At 32.1% G+C, this 26,499-nt stretch overlaps 1 protein-coding gene across 1 annotated transcript in view; it reads left to right on the top strand.

The window, feature by feature from the left end:
- LOC145260310 (ephrin-B2-like) overlaps positions 1-26,499 on the top strand; it is a 366,406-nt gene that overhangs the window by 316,722 nt on the left and 23,185 nt on the right. The window contains exon 3 of the mRNA XM_080118201.1: positions 25,151-25,322. Coding sequence (XP_079974327.1) covers positions 25,151-25,322 — 172 coding nt within the window. The remainder of the gene's footprint in view (positions 1-25,150; positions 25,323-26,499) is intronic.

Raw genomic sequence — 26,499 nt, 5'->3', positions numbered from 1 at the left:
CTTCATCGGGTGTTTTGTATCAAACTGGGGAACCGTTTGTTACGAGTTTCGAACCCAACCCTTTATTATTATTATTATGGGGGTACCGTGTTCGGACTCCAGCTAGGCTCTGGGACATAGTTGCTGATTCTCTGTTTTGAATGTTACTTTGCACTGCCTTCGTTCAGGATTGAACTCAGCATCTTTGGGTAACTGTAAACGTTGATACAACATCTAGGACCACTCGGCTATATGTCACTATAATAATAAAGGGTTGGGTTCGAGACTCCTAACAAACGGTTCCCCACTTCGATACAAAACACCTGATGAAGGCCGGAGAGCAAAATGGTCGGAACGTTGTGACTATAACAACCAAGATGAGGAAGTCAGTCCGACAATCTCAATAAATGTATTTTACTTGTATTCAGTTTTATTTTTATTTACATTTTTTTCTCACATTGGTACTGAAAACATGAACGGTCACTGTGAGAGGACCCGCATTTATAGGAGGGAGATAAATATATATCCTGACTCCTTAATGTGACTCGGATTTTAAAACATTTTAATAAACTTTAGCATATGTACAACATATTATGTCAAAAGTATAATTCTAACTGTAGTTTAATCAACGCCTACATTTGTGAATTTGTTTAGATGAGGATTGATAATTTGGATTATTTCAATTATTCTTTTAGAATCTCTAAAGAATTTCAAAGAAAACTATTTATTCTGCAAAGACTCTTGGCATAAGTAAAATTCAGTTTTAAGAGATATTCTTTCAAAGATTGAAGGTGAATAAGTAAAATTCAGTTCCAAGGGACCTTCTTTTAAAGATTGAAGGTTGAATCCTTAGTGTGGGTGATATGGAAAATACACCTATGAATTACATAAAACTTTTGTCTCCGGTTATGTCTGACCGAATGAGAGCATGCTATCCCCATGGATTTAATGAAGGTTCTGTTCGATATTCTGTGAAGATTCCGGAGTTTGACAAAATACATCTGAATGCATCTACCAAAACACAAACTAGACGATGAGGACAGACAAGATTAGTCCGATGACCATGTCTAATTATCCAATCAAATGGACAGCAGAAACCGGAAGTCAAAAAGAGCAGACATTCTTGACTATAAACAATAAAACTGTAAAACATCCTTTTGAACAATAACATTTTGTAACATCCTTTTGAACAATAACATTTTGTATATGATATTGTTGATGTAATGGTTTTTGCTGAGTACAGTTTCTCCTTTAGAATATAAACATAAAAAGAAGTCAAGAATTTTGTATTTCATTTGATTAATTGATAAATATTCAATTATCCATTATTTAATCTTTCCTTTTCTTACTTCTATTCACCTCAAACGAGGCATGATATGAACGTGAGAGGCGGCTACTCTGGAATATGTAAGGAGATGAGCGACATGTCTATTCAGATTACAAGGGGGGGCTAGTTTTTGGAGTTCATCAGAACACATTCCATTAAAGTACTTGTAAAACAAGCACAGAGATGCAACATTGTGGCGATTGAAGAGGGTTTGAAGGTTAATAGTACAGGATCTTTTAGAGTGGATACTCCTACAAATAACATATTTTATTTTCTACTAGCGGGGGTACCCGGCGTTGCCCGGATGCTTGTAGGTCTGTGTGTTGGAGGTGGGGGGTAGATAAAAAAAGAAAAAAATGTTTTGGTGGGAAAGTAAGCTCGAAAGCAAATATTTTAAAAACAAACAATGACAAAATAAAAAAAAAACAGCAAAAAAACGTTTTTTGTAGGTGTGTGTGTATGTTGGGGAAGGGGATAGATGTAGACCCTATGTTAAACTTCTTTTGAAAAATCGGAAAAAAGAAAAAAACAAAAAAACAACAAACTTGATGTAAAAAGAAGAAAAAAGTAAAATAAAAAAAAAACTTGTTTAAAATAAGCGGAAAATTTTTTTTTTTTAAGTTTTGGTAGGTAGGTAGGATCGAACCCAGAACGTTGAGGCGAAAACCTTGATAAGTTGCTCGCTCGCCCACGAAAGGAAAGTAACTGAAAGCAATTTCAATTTAACGTTTATAAATGGCAGGTGAGCGGCGAAATTAATTAGGTCAAAGGAAAGTAAATTCCACATTTAATTTTAAAAGCCGAATCAACACAAAGGGGGCTAAAATAGCAAAAATTGCGTAAAGGTCGCTGTACATAAATCTAGACGCGACACGCATTCACAAATCCTGGATATTTTTATCTAGGGGGGTATATAAACACTTCTAAGCGATAGTACCCCCCTCCCTGCGAAGTCTTGCAGAAAACGCCTTTGTTTGACATACAAATCTCTCGCATGCATTTTGCCTTTTATATATATAGATTTGCAGAAAAATTTCAAGAAAGTCTTCCAAAAAATGCAAAACCAGTTTTTCTTTCATATTATTAGCATTCATCGGAATACTGCTCTCATAACGTTTTGGTCAATGTAACCGCCGACCTTCTTCAGATGGATCATGTCGGACTTGTGAATGTGTCAGTCAAACTTAGTAATTTGGATGGAATTTCGAATGGAACCCTTTATTTACTTCACGAGGGTAGCATTCTCTCGTTCCATCAGCCATGACTAGATAGTGGTCCTAAGTCATTCACAATTGTAATTTTCAGTCGCTCACGCTGAGAATTGAACCTTCAGCCTTCATAAGAATATCACTTTTACCATTGATTTTTCCAAGTACTCTACCCATTGTGCCACGGGTCGTTGCGAGTTTGGCAGAAACATTCTCGAATTCAACAAGATACACCTGAAGAAGGTCAGAGGTTACATTGAGTGAAACGTTGTGAAAATTACATTCAAGATGAAAACAGTAGTCCAAAGAATCCAAATAATATGAATTATCAATCTTCATCTAAAAAATTCAGAAACACAATTTTTTTTTCTTTATTTTAAGTTCGATCTATTCATTCTTTAAACAACCTGATAAAAAAATTTTTTATCTGTTTCTTGCCATATTGGATTAAACTTGAGCTATGAGAACAATTTTTAAAAGACGAATCCAAGAATTTTGTTAATTATTAAGAACTGCAAACCTATCGTAAATGATTACAAAGAATTTCCATTCGTTTTAACTCTCTTTTATAAATTCCATGCAAGTCATTGCTGCCATGTGCTAAAAACAAACACCTGATAATTAAAATAAAAGACCAACAGAAAATAAACAAGATTCTAGAATGTTCCATCTACTCACAAGAGCATATCATTCCAGACTCCTATTTTCTTCCGGAAAATGCGCCTTTGCTAATAAGACTAGCAGAACAAATAAAGGGATAAAAAGGATGAAGAAAAAAATATTTCTCCATATTTCTAATTCTAAAGAATTTTATGCCAAGAATTATTAAAAGAATTAAATATCTTTGGCATTTCATTTCCTCTCCCTCTTTTCCAGCTGTTTTTTCTTCCTTTATTTTTTAAAAACTTGAATGAAATCTTTCAAGAAGGGAAAGAAGAAAAACCAAAGCTAAAGAAACACTCTTTGCAAAAGTAATATTCTGGTTTACTTGGCATCAATGTATATTTGGCCTTTGGTGATCATCGCAGGATAATTGACAATTCCTTTCATCTTCATCAGGAATCTTAAAAATCGATACCAAAAACGAATTAAATAAAGAAAACGAATTCAGTTTTCTCTCTTATGACTTATATAACATTCTGATGGTTCTCTAGCTGATAACGTCTCATTTCAATTCACTTTTTAAATACTTAAAAAAATAAAATTAGCATGTTTGTTTTTTTTGTTTTAATTTTTCTCCACGTCTTAAAATTTCAAGTCAATAAACCCTATCAAATCTGTGTTTCTATTAAAAGTGGTTTGTAAATGAGTCATTGCTCGATTCAAGATGGAATGGAATGGAATATACAAGAATTTGCCATTTGTCTTTGGCAAACAAGTTTTTTCTTTAAACAAATCAATTTAAGATAAAAGGAACCAATAGCCATTTTTAATTCATTGCATTCTTATAAAAGACTAGACGGGCGTCCGGTGTTGTCTGGTGGTAAGATATGCTTAAATATGATACTTTAATGTATGCAAATTTCGTATAGATTATTATAGATTATTATACCCAATATGTAGTGTTGTCCCCCGGCATGATCCGGTCACCAAAAACGCTTAAATGTAGATTTTGTATTTAATATTATAGAGCTAATTCTGTATTATTATATTGCACTCACTGTATAACTGATTTCAAACGTTTTATTTAATATGATTTGAATGCCATCAGCTAGAATCGAAACCGAAACTTACAGCTTTCTAGCCTTAGTCGTTAAATTTAAAAAGTTGCTAGAAATGACGTCATGAGGTTAAAATTTGAGAGGATGAGAAACAAATTCAGATTTTTTTTAATATAATACAAGATTCAAGCAAGCAAGCAAGGACACCCGGACGGTCCACAGAATTTTATAATTATTAAGATAAATTCTCGTTTCTCCCGTTCCTTCTTTCTATTTGTCCTCTTCATTTGAGTAAATGTCTGTTAAATTTTGGTCATGCCAAAACAAGTTCTATTATCTTGAAACTTTGATTCATAATTATGAATTGCAATTCTATTCTAAGATGTATGAATTAATCAACATATATTTTTTTTTAAATTGAAATCTATTATTTTTAAATTGAAGATCCCTTCTCTTCCCTAGCCCAATGCACGTCAATGACAGTGGTTGTTTTCTTAGAGACTCACACTGTCAATATCTCCAACAGAGAGATGAAACTTTCTGACCATGAATGCATAAATTCAATCATCATAATAAGGCAGCCCCCTCTTATCCATTCAGGCGGAATAAAAATAGGAGGTATAATTTGTGGAATGCCCTTCATATATAAACATACACTGGTCTTTATTGATAACAAGAAATAGATAGATAGATAGATAGATAGATAGATAGATATTAGCAAAGAGGTCCAATATTGTCCGGGATTGAATGAGTAAAAGTAATTTTTTTTTTTAAGAAATTGAACCTTGCGTTTTTACTCCTAGGAAAAACATTGCTGAATTTTCATGAATTATTTTTTTATAAATAGGATTTTTAAAAAATTTAATTTAATAATTTAATGATAATGAATAAACATAAGTAATGTAGATGCAAGAAACACATACATATGAAAAATGGTTACATAATTTTATTAATATATAGATTAAACAATTTTTTTAAACTCAATTATTGATTTCTTTATGGAAATAGCTCTAGACAAGAAATAAATCCATCTGCTGTCAGAAGCTAAAAAATACCATATTAAAGTAAAAGACTAGCTAGCGATAAGAGTGATATTGATAGACTCTGACCGAGAAAACAGCAATTCTTCCCTTTTTGTCCGAAACGTCGCTCATGAATGTGAGGACTAAAGAAGAAAATAAGGGAAGTGAGAGTTACGAGAATGCTGAAAGTAAATCAGAAGTTCACTTGTTGCTTTTTATCCATCGTTTTAAAATGATGAGGCTGTTTTTTATTTTTATTTTTTATTTATTTTTTTGTTCTTTTTGTTTGTTTTTTTTTAACAATGTTGCGCAATTTAACTGCGGTTTAAATCACTAAAATCCGAGATAAAAAAATTCCAATGGCGGTTTAATGTTTTCTTAGGCATCCCTTTAATGTATATTTAAAAAAATTTATGTCACCCATAACATTCCTTGCGGGAGGGGAAAAAAATTACATCTGATTCATTAGTTTAAACTCTATTTGGTGCAGCTGTATTCATTTTTATTGCGAACAGACAAACAAACTTAGTGTTTATGCCATTGAAGAATGCTTGGAGTAACCTGACCTTTAACTACCATACATGGATGCATATACACTTTCTGCCTCACCCTGCATTGTGTGTAGAAGAGAAGGAGGAATGAGTGGATCAATTTTGTTTATTTTATTTGTTTTCTATTTGGCAATCTTCTTGATGGTTTTGTCATCTGTTTACCGATCTTTTTCTCTTTTTTTTTTCCTAGACTATAAAACTCGGAAAAAAAAAACGGTTCCGAATATTCTTTTTCAGTCTCTTTACTCTCTTTAGCTGCCTAACGCTTTATGGTTGCTATTGTAGGTTATTGACATTAAAACTGCTGACAAAGTTTTATTTTAACCTAAATCTGGTTCAGTTTATGTATATACATTCATTTCACCACTGAATAATGCAGCTATTTCTGTACAGAATATCTTTGATAACAAATAGAAAAAACTGCTAATAATAAAAAGCTGCATTTGTATATGTATAAAAATAAATCGATCTATTGAACTTCAATGTGTGTATGGCTAAATATTCTTGTCTCTTTGTACTTGTTCAGCAAGTTACAAGAAGGGACTTCTGGTATTCTGATCAGACCAAAGTTAATACCTGTTCGAGATTTTCTAAGAAGGGTATCATCCCAGATATTACCTCCTCCTAGGACGGTTAGTTGTATAGACTGTGGTCTGAGGGTCTCACTGAGGAATCTAGACCAAGCCGATCATTGCAAAGTTTTCACATTTTCAGTTTGGTTCCTATTTGACGAAACTGGATTCTTATTTAGAAACTGACCCTGTGTCACCTTATAACCTTTATCACATTAAAAGGCAGGTAAATAAATTGACATATGCATAAATTCTAATTAGATGTGGAACATATATTAATTGTTGTTATTTTAGCATGAAAACATCGTTAGAAAAATTGCCAACATAAAAAAAGCGAAATGTATAATTTAAACAGAAAATACTGTTCTGTTTAACAGTGTTTGCTTAAATGAAATATTATATGAACACACACACAACGTCTAGCAATAGGCATATTAAGGGATCTTATATAGGGGATATTCATTAGAGGACAAGAGAGTGTTTTTACAGCAGATTATAAGACAATTAAAGTACTTTAAATATGTTACAGTGGAATTTTAACAGGATTGGGTAGTAGAGCACGCTAGCTATAAATTGTATAGCTTTGACTGAAACATCCTTGCAAATGTGTAGCCAAATAATGCTTGCATGAATAAAATGTCTTAAACCTAAAAACAAATGGCACTGCTCATCATTGGGAATTTTGTATTAACACAGTAAGAATTTAACTGTATTTTACCTTGTATACGTAAACTTTCTGGATTACGATGTATGTATGTATCGATTAACGCTACTTTTGAACAATTTGAATTATTTATTTGGAAAAGTATTTTACATTAATGGAAGTTGGAAATCATTTTCTCTTCACCGAAGCGACATATATATTTTTTAAACTTGATTATCCATGGGCACGTGTTTCGCCTTTAACATGGACTATGTGTGTAGCTATATGTGAAAATACAGTGGATTGTGGGATTTCTCTAAACCAATCTCTCAGCTGCTGTAACAAATTAAAATTATATAACCATGCATAACAGTTTAAGTTATTTTTGTGTCTCTTTCTTAGCAATTATCATACTGGCTACTTGTTCCCTCCTCAGGCTAATGGCTTACACATCTGGTTGAGGAAAAGAATCACTTCACTGCCTTAGAAAAATCTCCCTGGGTTGATCGGTAGGCAAGGGAGTCCCTAACTGCTTACTAAATAAACAAAATGTCCCCAAAAACAAAACATAAAAAAATTACCTCTTTTTTTTTTTTTTTTTACTTTCTCTTACTTTGATATTTCTTTCTGTATTTTTTTATCGTATATTTTTTTATTTTATTTTTATGTTATTTTTTGTTCTTTCAAAAACTTGAAATATGCTAAAGAAAAAAAAAATCCCTTTTTTATTCCTCACCCTAACCCTAACCCTAACTCTCTTCTTTGAAAAAGAAATGTGTGCTTCAAACTCTAACCGACTCTGATTATACTGACTTGAAAAGGAAAGGGATTTGTTTCGGATATTAAACCAAGCTTTGAATATTCATCTTCTGATGATAAATTGCCATCAAATAATAATTTCGTGTAAGTATTCTTCGGGTTGAAAAGCTGAAAAAGCACCACTTCAAGTTACATCTACATTCTGTAGTTAAGGAAAAAAAGGAAATAAACTTATTTTCTCCTAATATTATACAGAGAAATTGCCAAGAAATTAGTTTTAATTCCACATTTTCAAAATTAATTTAAAAATTTAGTTCAAATTTAGTTCCAAATTTTTCTAATGATCCTTTATTAAAGTTCAAAAAGTTTTAGTTTAAAATTTTAATCTAGAAGGCTTCTTATTCTTAGTTCAGGCAAGATAACTCTTTGATTGAAGCAGTTTTTTTATTATTTGTCCCAATCCAGTAAAGTATGGGATTTATTAAAAACATGGTGCATTTTGTTTTTATTTTGCAAAACAGAAATTCTTCTTTTTCCAAAAATATTTTAAAGAAATATTTTTATTTTACCTGAAGCTTGTTTAAAACAAACCATTTTATTACATTTTCTCCACCGAGGTTTCTGATAATTCATAATTAAACTGGTTTTCCTATCTTTTTGTGTTGTTTTTTGTTATGTAAGTATCCTACTTATTCTTCATTGTTATGAAGCAGTTAACCGTCCAATTTCAAAAGATCTATATAAAATTTCTCTTTAAATAATCGTCGGCTTCTATCTTAAATGACTAATTCATTTATATGGATTAATTTTTAAAATGTTTATTTATAAAAGAAGAGAAAATATCTGTGAGACAATATAAATAAAACTCTCATATTTATTTGTCCATTTATAAAGCCTTTTTTCTTGATTTCCTTTGAAAAGTATTTTCTTCTAAAAGTTCTTCAGGTGAATTATGTTATGACCTATTGTTAGTATAAACGAAAAGAATAAACATTTGCTGAGAAACTGGTTGCAATAAATTTTAAATTTATGTCCTTATAGGTATAACATAATATGACCTGATTTGTTTACTGATAATATTTTAGATTATTTATATTATAAAGTTGATCTCCCCTACATCCTAACATTCCAATAGGAAAATAAACGAAGACTTTCTAATCAAATCTTTCACAGTCCATATATACAATATCTCCATGTTTCCTGAAACTATACACTCTGTCACCATATATGAATTATTACATTTCGAATAAACTGCCTTTCTCAAATACGTATTCCCACAAAGATGGTAGCAAACACTTTTCACTTTCTATGCAAAAACTCCTCACACTCCCCTTCCTTCACCGGCAGAAGGTCCTTAATATGTATCATAGGTGTATGTGTGTTTGTTTATACATTTTCACTGCAGATATTTTACATTTAAATCTCTTTCCTGTTAAACTGACCTAAGAGTTTTTTTATGAACAAAGAGATCAAGTTTCAATCCTTGATCAAATTATACAAAGACGTAAAATTGATACTTGATGCATCCTTGCTAAACAATCAGCATTTAGGCCAGAATCAATGGAATAATCTTTTATGCCTCAATACACTTTTAGCACCCCAGAATTTTTATGTCACCATATATTTTAAGAACCATCCATCTTTGTAACCTTATCTCCAAAATGTTTTTCCTGAAAAATCTTGCTTCTAAATCCAATTTAATAAAGAAGTAAGAATTGAAAGAAGCAAGTTTTTTTTTTGTTGACATTGAATGAATTTTACATGTATTTTTATTTCATACTTTTGTATATATTTTTGTCGTTGTTAATCATCATTAACTGGTATATCTTTAGTTATCTTTACTGTTTGCTGTGATTTGTCCTTGAGGCTTTTGTAGGTGCATTGAAAACAAATACCTTTTGATTCGTATTGATAATTATTGACCCCAGATTTAGAAATTATTGATTTATTCATTTATTGATTGTCATAAGTCAATGTTTACATGTTTTTTTGTTGTTTTTTTTCTAGTGTCCATTTTTTTCTGCAGTTCCATTTATTCAGAAAAATTCAACCTTCTACATTAAAATTGATTTTACTGGCATTTGCCTTGAAATTGATAAAAAAAGCAAAGAATGTCTAATTTCTGTTGATATATACTCAAACAAATGTCATTTTATTGGTCTGTATCTATATAAATATTTATTTTTATACCATCATGTGAAAGGAAAGCAAATTTTATATAGCTTTTACACATTGAAATACTTCATAATACTATGATAACAACTTACATTCACTTTCAACATTATTTAAATTATTTTTATACTTAGTCACCATATATCAAGGTCCAAGGGCCACTCGAGGATAAGAGTTAACGAATGTCAGGTGAATGGTGAGACAACATCGTCATGATTGGTAATGATAATGTGAGTTTGACAGAATCTGATTATGTAAGAGAGCAGCACAACAAAAATTTGTTCACATTGGACTTGAAAACGATGTTGTAGTTAGATCGGAAACAGTTTTGCTTTAGAGACAGGTAGTTTTAGGAAAAAAAAACTTCTCATGGAAATTTCGTTTAATTTTAAGTACATAGAGGGGATAAAGAAAATCATTGACAATTGTTGTAGCTAGAGGAGTGTTTATTGTAAACGTTTTATGGGGGGGTCATAGATTATAATAGCCTTCTTTCCTCTCCTCTTCCTACTCCTCTTATTCTCATTTTATCCTTTTGCCACTTCCTCCTCTTCGTACCTAATCATGAAAAAACTTATACACGTGTATTGATATCTAGATGAAACGATCTTGTGTCTGATTTGGAAAATCTTTTATTTGTATCATCTGATTTTAAAATTGCATAAAAACTGTTCAATTTCATCTCCCGCGATAGAAATCAGAAAATTGCTCAGTATTATTGGGGAAAGAAATTAAATCTAATTCCATTATGTTCTCAAACCTTACATTTTAGCCACTGAGCTTCCGTCTGGCACTTAATGCTGACAAGAACATCATATATGCATTTGCCGAGATCCGTTTTCAGTTGCGAAACAGAACTAACCATGTAGATTAATCAGGAACCAGGATTATTTATGGTAATTTAAGGGTCTGGTTCTTCCATCCATTGAAACTTTAAAATGATAAATCATTAGGGCTTTCAGAGATAGAGAAAATCCATTTTTCTTGTTTTTAAAGGCGACTCAAACCTTGACCCCTTCCTTCCTCACTAACACTTTATTTCACGCTCCTATTTCTATGCATTAAGTTGGAGGGTTTTTTTTTCTGCACGGCTAATGTAAACAGAGACGAAATGGAAAACCCCGTGACCCTAAGACACAGTATCATTTACCAAAACAACTGAAAGTTCTTGGTGTGTTCTCAACTTTAGGGTCGTGGGGGTGTGTGCAAGTTTCTGCTGTCCCTGGCCGGCACTGTTTCCTAGCTTAATCAAATAGGCGTAGAGAAATAGGAACCGTACTGCGTTGTTTATAACGCCTTCCTGCGCAGACAATATCCACAATTTAAAGTGACTGCGCATTGTTGTTACTATTGCGTACATTATTAGTTCGAAGATTTCCTGCCATCATTGATCATTGGTGGCTTTTGTTGGAGTTCAAGTGACAACAAGTTTCCTTAGTTTTTCTAACAGATTAATGTATTGGTATTTAAGTAGTCTGAACTCTTCCTTGAATCTTCAGCTCTTGCAGCTACATTATCAATTTATTTGGGTACTCATCCAGTTTGTGACCGAGTTTCCCTGAAACTTTTTATCTGCATCTTCCGGAAGTTTATGCAAGCAGCCGGAAGATGCTGACGTGATTATCCAATCAGTTGTCAGAAGACAACTTTCAATAAAAGCACGAAATTCATTCGTACTTTTGAAAGGTAGGGACCGTGTTATATAGAAAGTTAGGGCTTTTGTAACTATTCTGTGTTTTCACCCAACAATTTAACGAACACAAGATACTGTCAAATTTGAATTTAACTTGAAAATCTTATCTAAAATACAGTACTGTTTGTATTCTGCATAATACTAATTCATTAAATCAAGAAAACTTTTTTAAAACTTAAACTTGATTATTAGCATTATCTGTCAAGTTGACACCCCCTTTCCTATGTTAAGAATGGCTTTCTAAAAAAGTCTTCCTCAATATGGGAAGAGGGGCCACGTTGTGAATTAATTGTCTAGTTGTCATCAATTCAGCATGTTTCAGGCACTTATATAACGTGCTAGAAGATGTCAAAGATTGGGTTGTAAACTGGACAAGCACCTTGATTTGTGATCATAAGCACCATGATTGTTACCTTCATCTCATCATCATCATCATTAACTCACTAGGAGTTTTCACATTACTTATGATCACTGATTGCTCACTAGCAATTAAATGTGATTTTCCCTGCTGTCCGAGTAATTATACAGGCTCCCCAGATTCTCAACTCTACGTCATTTTAATCTTGTAAATCATTTTGCATTTTCGCAATAGCCGTTCACATTTACTTCCTTGAAATTTGAGTGACAATATGTCTGCCAAAGTCCCAACACTCTCCGCACACTTTTACTGGAAATCTGGTTGGTACTTTTCATCCTCACTCTTTCTACCCTCTTTGATCCTTCATGACAATTTTGTGTGGCGCCAGCCAAAGCTTGTGTTTACCTTCGTATCTTTGAAAGTGTGAGATTTGCATTATTATCACTATATGAAGTCACACTAGGATTACTTTTATCTTGAAGCACAAAGTACATTTGGCAATATCAATCGGCTTCACCGTCAGTCTATCACTTCAATTTAAACAGCATTTTTATTACTAAAGGCGTAAATTCTAAGTAATATATAGTTTTTAATTCTTCTAATTTATGAAAAATTAAAAAGGTAAAAATAAGGTGTGACACACACACACACACACACACATATATATATATATATAACTTCATTTAATTACATAAATTACTATATGAAGATATAATTTTATGCATAAAGTTTTCAGTATTTACTTCAACAGTGCTCAATATATAGGTAGAGCTAGGTAGTAAGTTATGAAAATATATATGGCAATTGAGCTACACAGAACCGGAGGTCAACTGTGCCTTTTCCTGTAAGTGCCTGCCCATTGGCTGATTAGAATGGGTGCGGTGACCACTAGAAAGCTGATTGGCTTACAGAAAACTCAATAGCATGTGCATATATATATAAACCACAACCTTTCGCATAAGCCTGACGAATTCTCACGAGAATTAAACGCGGAATATTTTGTGTAGCTTAATTGCCATATATATTTTCATAACTTACTAATATATATATATATATATATATATATATATATATCGACATTTTGTATTTTTAGACTTTTTCAAGCTGATTGATTCAAAAAAATAAAATACAAATACAATATTTGAAAATATTTGGGGCATTTGTAGCATTAAATAATGATTTTCGAATGAAACACATGCATATATATATATATATATATATATATATATATATATATAGATGTGAGAGATCTAAAATAAAGACAAACTATAAGAGTGTCATGTACGATCTAACAAAGAACTATTTTTGTCATGATAGGTGTACGTATATAAATCCTTATTTATAAAATGATTAAAGGTCTGTACTTAAAAAGAAATATTGTTATAAAACTAACTGTAACAGTTTCAATGGAAACTAAAGAAATATGTTTATAAGCCGTCTTTAATGACAATAAATGGGTATCCTAAAAATATACTTTGTGTCAAGAAAGTTTTGTTTTTCCTTATATGGAATTTTCAGAGATTTCCTTTCATTCGCGTTCTTTCTTTCTCCCTCTTTTTTCTTTTCTAAAATTTTGTTACAAGTTTGTTATAATTTTTATCTGCTTTCTTTGTGTTATTCTTTTCATTTTAAAAATACTTTTCTTTCTAAATGTCTCTTTCAATCGCTATTCAAATAGGCAGACACACACACACACACACAGTGTCTGCAACATTTAGCAGTTGCAGTGAACGATTTGTTTATCCCTGACGAAGACAAAGGGAATAGTTGAAACGTACCGTTCTTTGCACGATGATGGTGATAGCAAAAAGAGGAGGGAGAGTGGTGTTAATAGTGGCAGTAACAGAGTGACCAGATCTTATGATTCTTTCTCTTCTTAGAGCCAAGAACCTTTCATACATTCTTCGTTGTTTAGCCCCCATGGATCAATAATAGACTATTCCTTCGTTATATAAATTTAATAGAAGTAGCACAAGAAAGTTTTATTTGCAGGGATGTTGCTATTCACCACATTATTTCTTCCTATTAATTTTATATATACTTATGTGTTGAGCACTCTAGTAGAGGAAATAATGGTGTTCCATCAGCATAAAACACAATCTTTTATAAGGAATACATTTTTCTTAAGTTACAGGTGATGTAAGAAACATATGTAAATAAAAAATACATATAACGTTATAAGTTCTTCATGAAGAACTTATAGTGCTACATTCTGAGGAAGTTTGAAAAAGGCTGAAATTTTTAATGTTGCTTTTTAAAAAAATTACTTTGTGTTTTCTTGTCAACAAAATTAAAATCATGTAAGAACTAAGCCCAACTTCCGATGTCTTACGTATATAAAATATGTGTATATTCACATATTTTTATGTGTAGCATTCATAAACTATTTAGTGAAAATCACTCGAGACAAAGCAGGGAGACACTTGAAGTAAGAAGCTAAAAATTAAAAAATAAAATACTATTTTAAGATAATATATTTTGTATTTTTTTCAAGTGTAAGAATACAATTCTGATCTATAGTTTAAAAATCAATAAATATTCATTATTTTATCATCATACATCAAGTCTGTTGCCAAGGTCGCTGGATTCTTCTACCGCTCCAGAAGATATCTCACTACTGATGCAATAAAAGCCAAGTACGTCCAAGGATGGAATACTGCTGCCATATCTGGGCAGGAGCTGCTAAAAACAGCCTATTTTGCCTTGACAGAGTGCAAAATAGACTTTATGGCTTAGTGGGGGATGCCCTTTTCTCTTCCTTGCAACCGCTCTCCCAGAGAAGAGACGTTGCAAGCCTATCTTTGTTTTATCGTTATTTCCATGGCAGGTGCTCGTCTGGTCCCCCCTCGCCAATCTTTTACGTAAAACACTCGTCTAGTTGAATCCACTGTCAAAAACTTTCCCCACTCTTTATGCCTAAATCAAAACGTAGATTCCATGAAGAAAGCTTCTTTCTTAGAACTGCACGCCTGTGGAACTCTGTTCCGTCTGCCTGCTCCCCACCTGACTACAACCTGGATGTCTTCAAGTTCAACGTAAACAAATTCCTGATGAACTGCCCCCTTAAGTAGACACTTTATTAAATCTCCACACTAACGCACTGTACTTACAATAACCCTTATCCCCGAGTGGCTTCCGAGCCTTGATAAGTGGTGACCACCTTGTAAAAAAAAAAAAGGAAAATTATTACCAGCAATAAAAGATTTTACTTTAAACAAAATCTACTAAAAAAGACAACGTAATCGTTTTTAGCATTGGAAAATAGGCACAAATTTTTTAAAATTTCGATATACCTAAAAGTTCCGATATTCCCGATTCCGATTCTGATTAATCGTTCCAACAATAGTATTTGTGAGGGAACACAAGTGATACGCGTTTGTCAGAACACATTTCATTATCGGCATAATCACGTTGACACGCCAGTTTTTGCTAGATCACTGAAGTGAAGCAATGTTGAGCCTGGTCATTAGCGGATGGGAGATCAATTTTGAAATATCAGATGGGTGATCAATTTGAGAATACCAAATGCTGTAAGTGTGAAGACGTCGACACCTTCTGCAAGAGTGTACAAAATCTAACGTCATCATCATCATAGCATGGATTTACACACAACTAGAGGCCTATACTCCCATGAAACGTTTTCCTTTAGAGAAAGCCGGTTAAACCCACATTAGGTTTGATGCTGCAGTTTCAATTTTTCATTTACTTCATTTCATTCCATTAAAATAGTTTTAAAAGAGGGATGCAAAATTGTAGTGATGGGACAGAGGTTGGAGCTTGGTTGATAGTGCGGGACCTATTAGTTGGAGATTTTTTTGGACCCTGTTTAAGAGGGAGACTAAATGTAATAAAATTAAAAGCAATTCTGTAAATTTAACACATGGGTGGATTCCTTCATCTGGTGTAATTTTTCCAAAATCATTTCTATAATTGCATTTAGCTTAGATTACAGGGGTCTCTTGCAGTATTTTCCCACTTGAAGTTCATTTTGAATTTTATTAATTCGTCATGTGTCATGAGAATTTGGCTTTCCTTATAAGAAAAAAAAACAACAAAATAAACGACAAAAAAAAAACAAGCCAATAAACCGCACACCAAATGCAAAGACATTTATTAGCAAAAGTGTTGCGTTTAAAACCTCATTTGTCTCCTGTCCAAACATGAACTTTTGCCCATGGTTCATCATATATGTACACTCACGGCTTGAATGTAAATTGGATAAGGTGAAGAAAAAAAAATCTTTATTGTGTCTTTGGCACGAGTGAAAGTTTAACCAAACGCACACAATAATTGGTGAGGATAGTCGAGGGAGAGAAGGAAGAGTCTTTGCATTTTAATCAGAGTAAGTGCTCAAATGCACAGTGTTAAATTGCCCAATTAAGAAATATAATGAATTGCTCTGATCAAAAGCTCTTACTTCTGGACAACCCTGACCATTTATTACAAATAAAATGGATGAACAAAAAAAATTAGAATAAACAACAAACAAATTATAAAAACAAACAAAGCAAAAGAAAATCTGAGATGATGTTGTATTAATATTGGCACCAGTACTCAATGGATATTATTGTGAAGGAATCGGAAATGTGTTAAAATAAATGGAAAATGGTTGGGGACAGAGTTTTGTTTAAAATGGCTGCTCTTTTTAGTCTTGTTTTTTTTTTTTTTTTCTCCATTTTGTGTTTCTCTCTCAATGACCAATCACTTTTGACTGTGGCGGTTATGGAAACGGTTCAATCCAATTCTGTTATTGAACTCTGCTCTTCAATCATTTGACTGAGAATTTATTAGTTTTATAAACAATAAGAAATCTACTTAAGGATATATATAAAAAAATATTATAGAACATCCTTTTAACCATGTTATTTTTTTGTTATCTTCCCTTTTGCATTCTTTCACGTATGAATATATGCGTTCAAATAGAAATATGAAAAATGGACTTTTCACTGCATTACAAAAAGCATTCATATTCGTGAAAGAATGTTTCTCCAACATACAAAAGATCAAAACAATATTTTATAGTGTTGGGCCAATTAATTGGTATCAGGAATCAGAAGAATCGTAACTTTGTGAAGTATCGGAATCGAAAAACTAATGTCTTTTTCCGATGCCAAAAACGCTTCCTTTGTTTTTTTTCATGTTTTTTTTTTTTTTTTTTTTTTTTTAATTTTATTTTGTCTAAAACTTATTTTTTCATTATTGGTACTAAAGGTAAAATGATAAATATTTATTGATTTTAAAAAAAGCAAAATCAACAGATTACATCCAAAGTGCATGTTTTACGTTTGCGAAAATATATGCATATAAATACATGATTTTTGTTTAGGAAATCTGAAAAGTAAATAATAAAAAAAAACAACTTCATATTAAGAGATTTTAAAAGAATCAGAATGTGTAATTGTATCAGAATCATGAAAAATTTTGAAATCGTCTCGTCAGTATTATTTACTTATCAACAATAAATATTGACTAACAAGGGGATTAATTTTTTTGTTAAATTTATTAGTTTAATGTCCTGAGATTGAGGAAAAGTGCTATATATATACCTATCTTTTAATTCTCAAATCTATTATTTTCTTTTGAGGTCAATAAATTACTTGGTTGGGTTAAAAATTTGAAATTGGGCTATATCTTATTTTTTTTAATTCAAGTGTTTCCATAACATATATAAATAGTTCAGATTTTTTTGTTAAACTAAATGTATACCGGACAATTTATATTTTAACATTAAAGGTTAACTTATAGTTTATCTTTACTTGCGATTCAAACATCTAGTGCAAAAACAAAACATGTATCTAAAATAACGTTTTTTGTTTTTGTTTATTTTTTTTTTAAATATACTAGATGTGATGGTAACCCATTGAGTTAAAGCCACTATAATTGTTGATTCTAATTTGATTTCATTTGAATATTTATGAACTGTGATATATCTGTTAAGACATTCATCTTGCATAACTAAACAAGTTTATTTGTTGTTATTATTATTATTATTATTATTATTATTGAAAATAAGCTTATTTTTCCATCTAATTTACTTACAGGTCTGTGGTGTGTACAGAATAATACATACATAAATTAGATGATACTCATTTAAAAAAGTTATGTTGTAAATTTACATAGATATATTAAGAAATATTAGGAATGGTTAAATCAACACAGAAGAAAGGGGTGATTTGTTCAGTTAATAAAAAAAATTATGACTGATTACAACAGTTAAAACTGTTGGACAAGTACTTTAATTAACTGTCCTGTAGTGAATTCATAGCACTTGTGCCCCCCCATCTTGATGTATATACTCCTGCAAAATCCAACCCCTTCTCTGTAGAGATCCCAAGATGCCGGAAAGTACTCTAATAATTTCTTCCCTTAAACTGCTGAACTTTATATTCCATCCTTGTTTCTTTCAATGACTATATTGTTGAAATTTAAATGCTCAACTCCTTACATAGTGCTCCTGTAGACCTTATTCCAAATAGTAGACTATGCTGCACAAAATATCACTCGTTTTGATGGTACCATTCTCGTCTTCGTGACTCTCTAACTTATTGAGTTTAATGTAGGAATCTTTCCTTTTGGAACAACTTTCGTATAAAGAAAAGACAACTTAAGAATGATGAATTCTAAAGAAAATTCTGGAACGCAAGATATCGCTCGTTTTAATGGTACCTCTCACCTTAGTAGCTCTTCAACATTTTGAGTTAAAACAAAACAGAATTATATATATATTGTTTTTGTTTTTTTTGGAGGGGGGGGGGTTATATACTTCTTTTGTGACTAAGAGCGGAGGACTGCTTGAAATACGAAAAAATAAAATATTAAATACAAAAACAAATAACCGTTTTCATGCTTCAAAAATCCTCACAACCTTGAAATCACTATATATATATATATATATATATATATATATATATATATATATATATATAATTATTTACTATAATAATTATTAAATACTTACATCCTTTCGGGAATCATTAGTGTAGGGTGTTACAATTAACAACGGTCAATAGAACCAAACCTGGCAACGAACTATCTCTGACTCCATTAGCAAGGACCAAATCCATTCGGCCAACGTTAACCACGAGAAATGCAATTGAAATTTAAACATTTATTTTTAAATATTTTTAACGTCTGTCAGAGTGATCTAATCAGATCTGCGCATGCGAGCTAAATCGACCGACTTTTTTTCAACTGTAAAGAAAGTGATAAGAAACGAGTTTCTTAAAGGGGCTGACATAATTATTTACTATAATAATTATTAAATACCTACAGACACTAGTGTTTCATCCTGTTTCATCAGTTCAGGGTTTCACAAGTAACACCGGTCGATAGATCCGAACTCGGCAATGAAGCCATCTCTGACTCCATCAGCAAGGACCAAATCATTCGCCCATATATATATATATATATATATATATATTGTTTTTGAAATATGATTATCCACTGACACGTGTTTCGTCATCTACGACTCATCAGAGTGGCTGAATCTAACAAGATTCGAAATCGGGACCCTGCAGTAATGAGCCTAAACCCTTTATCCGTGCGTCCATCCTGCTCGACTGTCTCGCGATTTAGTTAGATGTTATTTGTTTTTGTCTTTGCGATACGTTTTGAATGAATTCAATTATTTACGAAAGTGCATTTTTACCTAAATGCGAGTGGGGAATAATTTTCCCTTCAACCAACTTTCGTAAATAATTGAATTCATTCAAAACGTATCGCAAAAACAAATAACATATATGTGTTGTGACAATAATAACCAAGATGAGGAAGTCAGTCCGATAAATCTCAATCAATGAAAACACCTCATCTAAAAAATACAGACAATTAACATATATATATATATATATATATATATATATATATATATATATATATATATATATATATTTGTTCTGGCTCTTGTAATCAGCATTAAAGATCTTCAATAAAGTTTGTTTTTCTTTTGGTTTGTTTCTTACCAAAAGTTTGATCATTCTGTCAGTTTTCAAATGACGATCGTGTAATTCTTATAAAACGAATTGGAGGCGTAACTTTTGCGACTACCAAATATAGACGTTATTCTGGATCTTGTAATTAGTATCAGAGGTCTTCAATAAAATTTGCGTTTTTAACAAATTACATAATTTTATCGCTTCCCAAATGATCTTATAATTCTGAGTTTTAGTTGAAGAAAGTGGAACAGTGAAAAATGCTGACAGAAAAAGCGCTTTCAACATAGTTTATTTACTAAAAAAAAACGAAGACATAACAGTTTTGAGATAATGTTAAAGAACAGGCATGACAAACAAACACTACTGTCATGACATTCTGCCATAGTCGATCAGTAAAAATAAAAAGTATTTGCTAACAAATAAATATGCACAAGGCATGACAAAGTGTGGAAATCAAAGACTAAAGCTAATTACACATATCCCATATGTGGGTTAACCTTTTGGCCTATGTTAAAAAGGTATTACATTTAACCTTTTCCAAACAAAAGAAGGGGAGAGGGTGTTGGAATTCTGTCTGCTACTATGGAATGACTGATAACTGATTCTTTTGAGGCATCTGTCTCCACATGCTTTTGGTAAATCCCTAAACAAGCTTTGAGCAGGGTCAGGAGATAGGGGAGACACAGAAAAATAAATACTAATTTGAAAGCGCTTATGGCCGCACTGCCACCCTCTATTCTGAGGCACATAAAAGAAGAGGTCAGAACAAAGTAGAGGCTAAAGGGGAAAAGGTTAAGATAAGCCTGGAATCCTGACATAAATCAGCTTGGCTGAAATTTGCAACGTCAAAGTTATCTGAGATTTAATTAGTATTTCCTAATAGGTCAGTGTGGAAAGATCTCTCTCTCTCTCTGGGATGGATATATATATATATTCAAGGTAAATAACTTTATGAAATAATTATTTACAGATGTGTTAAGAATTCAACATTTTGTATATGATGGTTTGCAGATCATTTTATATATATATATATATATATATATATATATATAAACAGCATGGATGATGGACAGTTTCTACCAACTTCTGGTTTACAAACTTAAAACTTGATATAGAAGGTATTCGGACTTGTAGGACAAAGTCGATTTGGTTTTTAGCTAGAACATAGCTGCTAAGATGTCAAAATTAAAAAAAATTGGAACTTGGCAAGCATAGTTCAACGTAATTTGTATGCTGAATGTCTGCGTAAATATACATTTACGTTTAACTGTGTTAATTTGTCAAGTTTTTATATACGTGTGTCGTTAGCTTGGATTGTAGAGAATTCTGCAGAAAAGGCAGGATCGCTAAATGTTTTAGTTTCGATTCTAGTTGATGGTCTCCAAGTCATGTATGTATTTTATAACTTTTGAAATCACCACGATATATTTGGTATGGTATGATATCAAAATCAGTAGATATCTGCATAAATTAAAATGTCATATTTAAACATATTTTCTGACCAGGCACACACATACACACACACACACACACACACACACACACACACACACACACACACACACACGTGTGTGTAACTTGAGTAAATATATAAATGTACACCTTTTTTTTAAAATATACATCCCTTATAAAATAATCAAAATTGTTACGAATAAGCTCAATGAATGTGTGTTATCGCTTTCCAAGCATATATCTTATAAATTTATATCCCAGTTACTATGAAAAGTCAACCAGAAACATGATTTATATTTTCTTTTATATTCTTTTATTTTGATATGGGCGAATTTTTAGAACTTTTACATCAGGGTCTTATATGTGTTTCATTGCACATATAGCTAATGCTGCCATCACACAAATCATCAGATAAATAATTTAAACAGCCGCACATAAGAGGACGGAACAAAAAAGATATATAAAGTGTCTGTGTGAGACAAAGAATTTTATTATGGAAAAGTAAATAAATGTTTCCCACCTACATATGTTATTATTACATAATTAGATTTTTTTGTAATCTTTTCTCGAAGTAATTACGTAATTAGATTAAAAATTGTATTAGTGTAGAAAATAGTATGAACAAATTAGATGGAATCATAAAAGATAACAGACTGAATTTACAAGGACTCTATTTATTTGCTTCCTGAGCAAATTAGACACAAGGCTGTTTTTTAATGCGGAGAGAAGGGGGAGGGAAAAGGGGACCAGCTCCCTAGAGGTGGAAAATGGGAACTGGATAGTAAGAGCCATTTGGTATATAGGGTTGCCCCTACATGGACCAAAAGATTGCCACAAGGACAATGGTCTTTGCGTGTAAATGATATCAAAGATATAACATTTAAGGGCATTTGATCATATTGTAGGATTGTAGGTAATTTGTGGTAAATTAGTAGCATCTGTTATATTTTTCATATCTAGTCAATTGTCAGATTTATATCTATTGAACTAGCATTTATGAAAATTAGAGCCCCCCCCCCCTTAAATGAGTTTTCGAAGTTTAAATTGAAAACAATGACTATAATCCTATTTTTTCAGTAGTAGTAATGTAGGATTGTAAGGAGAATTATCTTTTTTTAGGGTGCTTTTATGTGAAATTTACATACGAGAACAGCTGAGCCATGTTTTCTAAACATTTAAAAAAATTATCATGGAGTATTTTATGATAAAAAATGAAAGCATTAAAAATAAGGCATTAAAAGCTCTAGATATATCTAAGGCTTTTGACAGGGTATGGCATGAGGGTCTCCTCAGTAAAATCAGATCATACGGTATCACTGGTAGAATACTTAACATAATTAAATCCTTCTTAGATAAGAGAAAAATCCAGGTAGTCCTCGACGGTCGCACATCTAAACAATATGATATAAATGCGGGGGTGCCCCAGGGTTCTATCCTTGGACCTCTATTGTTCCTGATATTCATAAATGATCTCCCCGACAACATTGCCTCTGAGATGGGTATATATGCTGATGACACTACACTCTATGGCAGACACGACAGGAAGACGAATGAACACATTTCTAAAGAAATGGCAGAAACACTAGAGGAAGACCTCCAATCTGTAGTGGAATGGGGACAAAAGTGGTTGGTCGCATTCAATGCTACCAAGACTAAACTAGTTTCATTCAATAATTACAAGAAACCCTCTCTACCACCCATAACAATGGCCAACGACTCTTTATCTGAGAGTCCATCTTTCAAACTCCTTGGCCTAACGTTTACGGGAAACATGAGTTGGAACAATTACATTGAAGGCATTGCCAGGGCCGCTGCAAGAAAGGTAAGCTCTCTCTACCGTGCTAGAAAGCTACTAACACCCGAAAGTATCCTGTACCTCTATAAGGCCACCATTCGCCCATGTATGGAGTATTGCTGCCACATCTGGGATGGTGCATCTGCTACTAGTCTCTCGCTCCTTGACAAGGTTCAAAAGAGAGTCGCAAACCTGATAGGCCCTGAACTGGCATCTAAGCTTCAGCCTCTGTCCCATCGACGAAATGTTTCATCCCTCTGCCTTTTCTACAAGTATTTTAGTGGTGAATGCTCTGACGAACTGCAATCACTTGTGCCCCCACGACGCAAGCACCCTCGACAAACCCGACAGGCTACTAGATCCCACCCCCACACTGTAGAGGTCCCTAGATGTAAAAGATCTTTTTACTCCAATAGTTTCTTCCCCAGAACCGCAAGACTCTGGAATTCCATTCCAGGTCCCTGCTTCCCCAACAGTACTGACGTGCAGAAGTTCAAGTGTAACGTGAACCGACACCTTGCTGCCCAAATCCCTACATAGTACCCCAGTAGTTGTTGCCCCTGATAGTAGCCCCCTACACCAAAGTGGCAATTTGCCTTGTTTGGGGTGAAAATGTAATAAAAAAAAAAAAAAAAAAAAAAAAAAATTAAGGTTGAAATTTTTCATATTTTACTAAAAACATTATATATGTATTGATAGGGAGTACAGGTACTCCCGCTGAATACGGACCGTGCTGAAATGAGAAATTCTTAACCACTCTTTTTTTTTTTTTTAAACTCTTCTCTACTTTGAATTTTAAAGATTGAATTTAATTTTATTGTACCGGAATACATAATACAGAAATGTCTAAACAAATTACTGTATACCGGCCATTATGAACGAAAGCAAAATTTACAAATATTCAAATTTCACTTTTTTTTTTTATCCGTTTTTAATTTTTCCTTTCATAATGGTTTGGGATTTCTTTAAAAACTAGCCAGTTCATTGAAACAATCAAATAGAAAAATTCCCATAAATCATTTTTTTAACATATTCGGTCGATTTCCTTGCACTTATGTTCCAGTGTTTAAGAGGGAAGGTTCTTTTAATGTCAGATGTTTTACAAGAAGCAACACCTTACAAAACTGAAAAGAAACAGTCTCGCTTCAGTGAAAGCTCTAGTGTCTGCCCAACTGTATTTCCTCCTGTGCCTTAAGCAACTCGAAAATTAAATGTCTTTTTGTGTTTATTAAGTACGAAAAGAAGAAAAACGAAAGAACTGCAAGATGGATCCACTTTGCAAACAAATTATGATCTATTTTCAGTTCCTTACCTCCTTCATAGAATACATAAAATGTCTTGCCAGATGTGGCTTCTTCAACAACTCCAATGACCTTTCTGTGTCGAGTCATAAAATAAAAAGAAAAATGTTAGTGAAACTCGTCTGAAGTAAGTGTTTAGCAAAGATGCGAGTTATTTCCATAGCAACCTGACAAACATCTGTTCGGTTTGTCAACAGACGTTCACCACATCTATGAAAAAAATGATGGAAATGATATCTTTTTAAAAAGTATCTTTTTTAAAAGAATTTTACATGAAAGTTCAATCTATACGATAAAGAACTGCAAGTTCGTTCATTACCTTATTAATAAAAATGAGATCGTCCAATTAGTAAAAACAAATGGTGATTAATCTGATGTCATTGTTTCAAAAATTTCAAATGAATTGTTCCAAAATCAAATTATGTCGACTAAAACCTGCATTATTTTAAATGAATACATTTCAAAAAGTGACATTCGTTTTTATGGATCTGAAGAATATTTGCCTAAAAAGTATTTTTACATAAAGAAGACAAAGAGTGTTAAGTTGTAATTCTAAAAACGCGAACATACACATTCGTTGTATTTAATTACTATTTAGTAGAAATTGATTTTTAAGGGAGAAAGGGTAATTTATTAAATAATTTTGTTACTTGATATTATTTGCTGTTTTTTTTATATCAATATTTAGCCTTAATCATATATGTATTTTTTGTTTCCTCACAGGTGACGAAAAGTGAATATGAAGAATGCGTGATCTACGACCCGAAGAATTCCATCCGGTTAATCAAATGCTTGAAGTCCAATAGGACAACGAAATTTACTCTTCACGTACGCGATTTCCAACCGTTCCCATTTGTACCTGATTTTGAAGCTGGAAAAAGTTACTACATCATCAGTAAGTACCATTTCCATTCTTTCGATCTTAGATCGTTGGATTTGAAAACTTATTCGCAACATACCACATCTTTTCAGAACAGTTAAAAAATATGAATTGAGAGGAAACACATTTTCAAGTAACCATTTGTATTACTGCCCTTCCCTCCACCATAGTGTGTCAAACACATGGCGAATTTAAAAAGTCCTGCTTAGTAAGAGTATAATCTCTACACATAGAATTTCGTTTTTTGTTTTGTTTTCTTTTTTCATTGGAGAAAAAATTTGATATTTCTTTTTATAGAATTTGATTTAAGTTTTTAATAAAGTTTGCAATATATGTTAATAAGAAAAGCAAAAACGGTTCTATTTTTATTTTATGAAAATTCCGTAAAATATTTTAAATTGTAACGTTTGGCTCAATTCTATACACATATGCGTCGTTCAAACAGAAATATTTTGTTTATATATTTTATTTTAAAAGATGGCTTTTTTAAGCTATTATCACGAAATTTACACATAAAGAGCCTTATATGAGAGAAAGTAAAATAATAAAATTAGAAACCTATTGTAAATCTTTTTAAAATCATTGACGCTTTAATCTGTATACATTACATGTTGATGAAATATTAATAATCTATATCGATCTACCTCTATTTTTTATACATATGATGAAAAGTACTCAGTATATAAACATTGCAAAAACCGTTCGCTGATTGACGAACATCTCGGACATCGAAACATTGATCGATTTGTATTAAGTTCTTGTTTATGTAGTATATATGTATGTATGTATGTATATATATATATATATATATATATATATATATATATATATATATATATATATATATATTGCTCTCTTGCAATTGACAATGTTTACATTGAGGTTTCACTTATATTCAACAGGAGCATAGGAATTAGAAGCACTGACGCTCAGCTGAATAGTTGAGTTTCGATCCAGTCTTGAGACACCCGCTTGTCTAGTTACAACGAATAGCTGTGATACAGCGAAACAGTCTAAATATGTGCTAGTTTGTTTGTTAGGTTGTTTTTTCTTTTCGGCATATCAACCTTTTCATGTAATTTAATGTCGAATCAAAAGATTTTGAAGAAAGATTATTTAATAGAATATATTTTTTGTTTTCAAGTCGGTTTCTATTTAAACCATAGTTTGGACCCTGACAGGTACTACCACT

Source organism: Euprymna scolopes, chromosome 3, assembly GCF_053919585.1.
Source record: "Euprymna scolopes isolate OS-2025 chromosome 3, ASM5391958v1, whole genome shotgun sequence".
NCBI classification, from domain to species: domain Eukaryota; kingdom Metazoa; phylum Mollusca; class Cephalopoda; order Sepiida; family Sepiolidae; genus Euprymna; species Euprymna scolopes.
The sequence above is the reverse complement of the archived record's forward strand: the minus strand, read 5'-3'. Positions and strand labels throughout refer to the sequence as shown.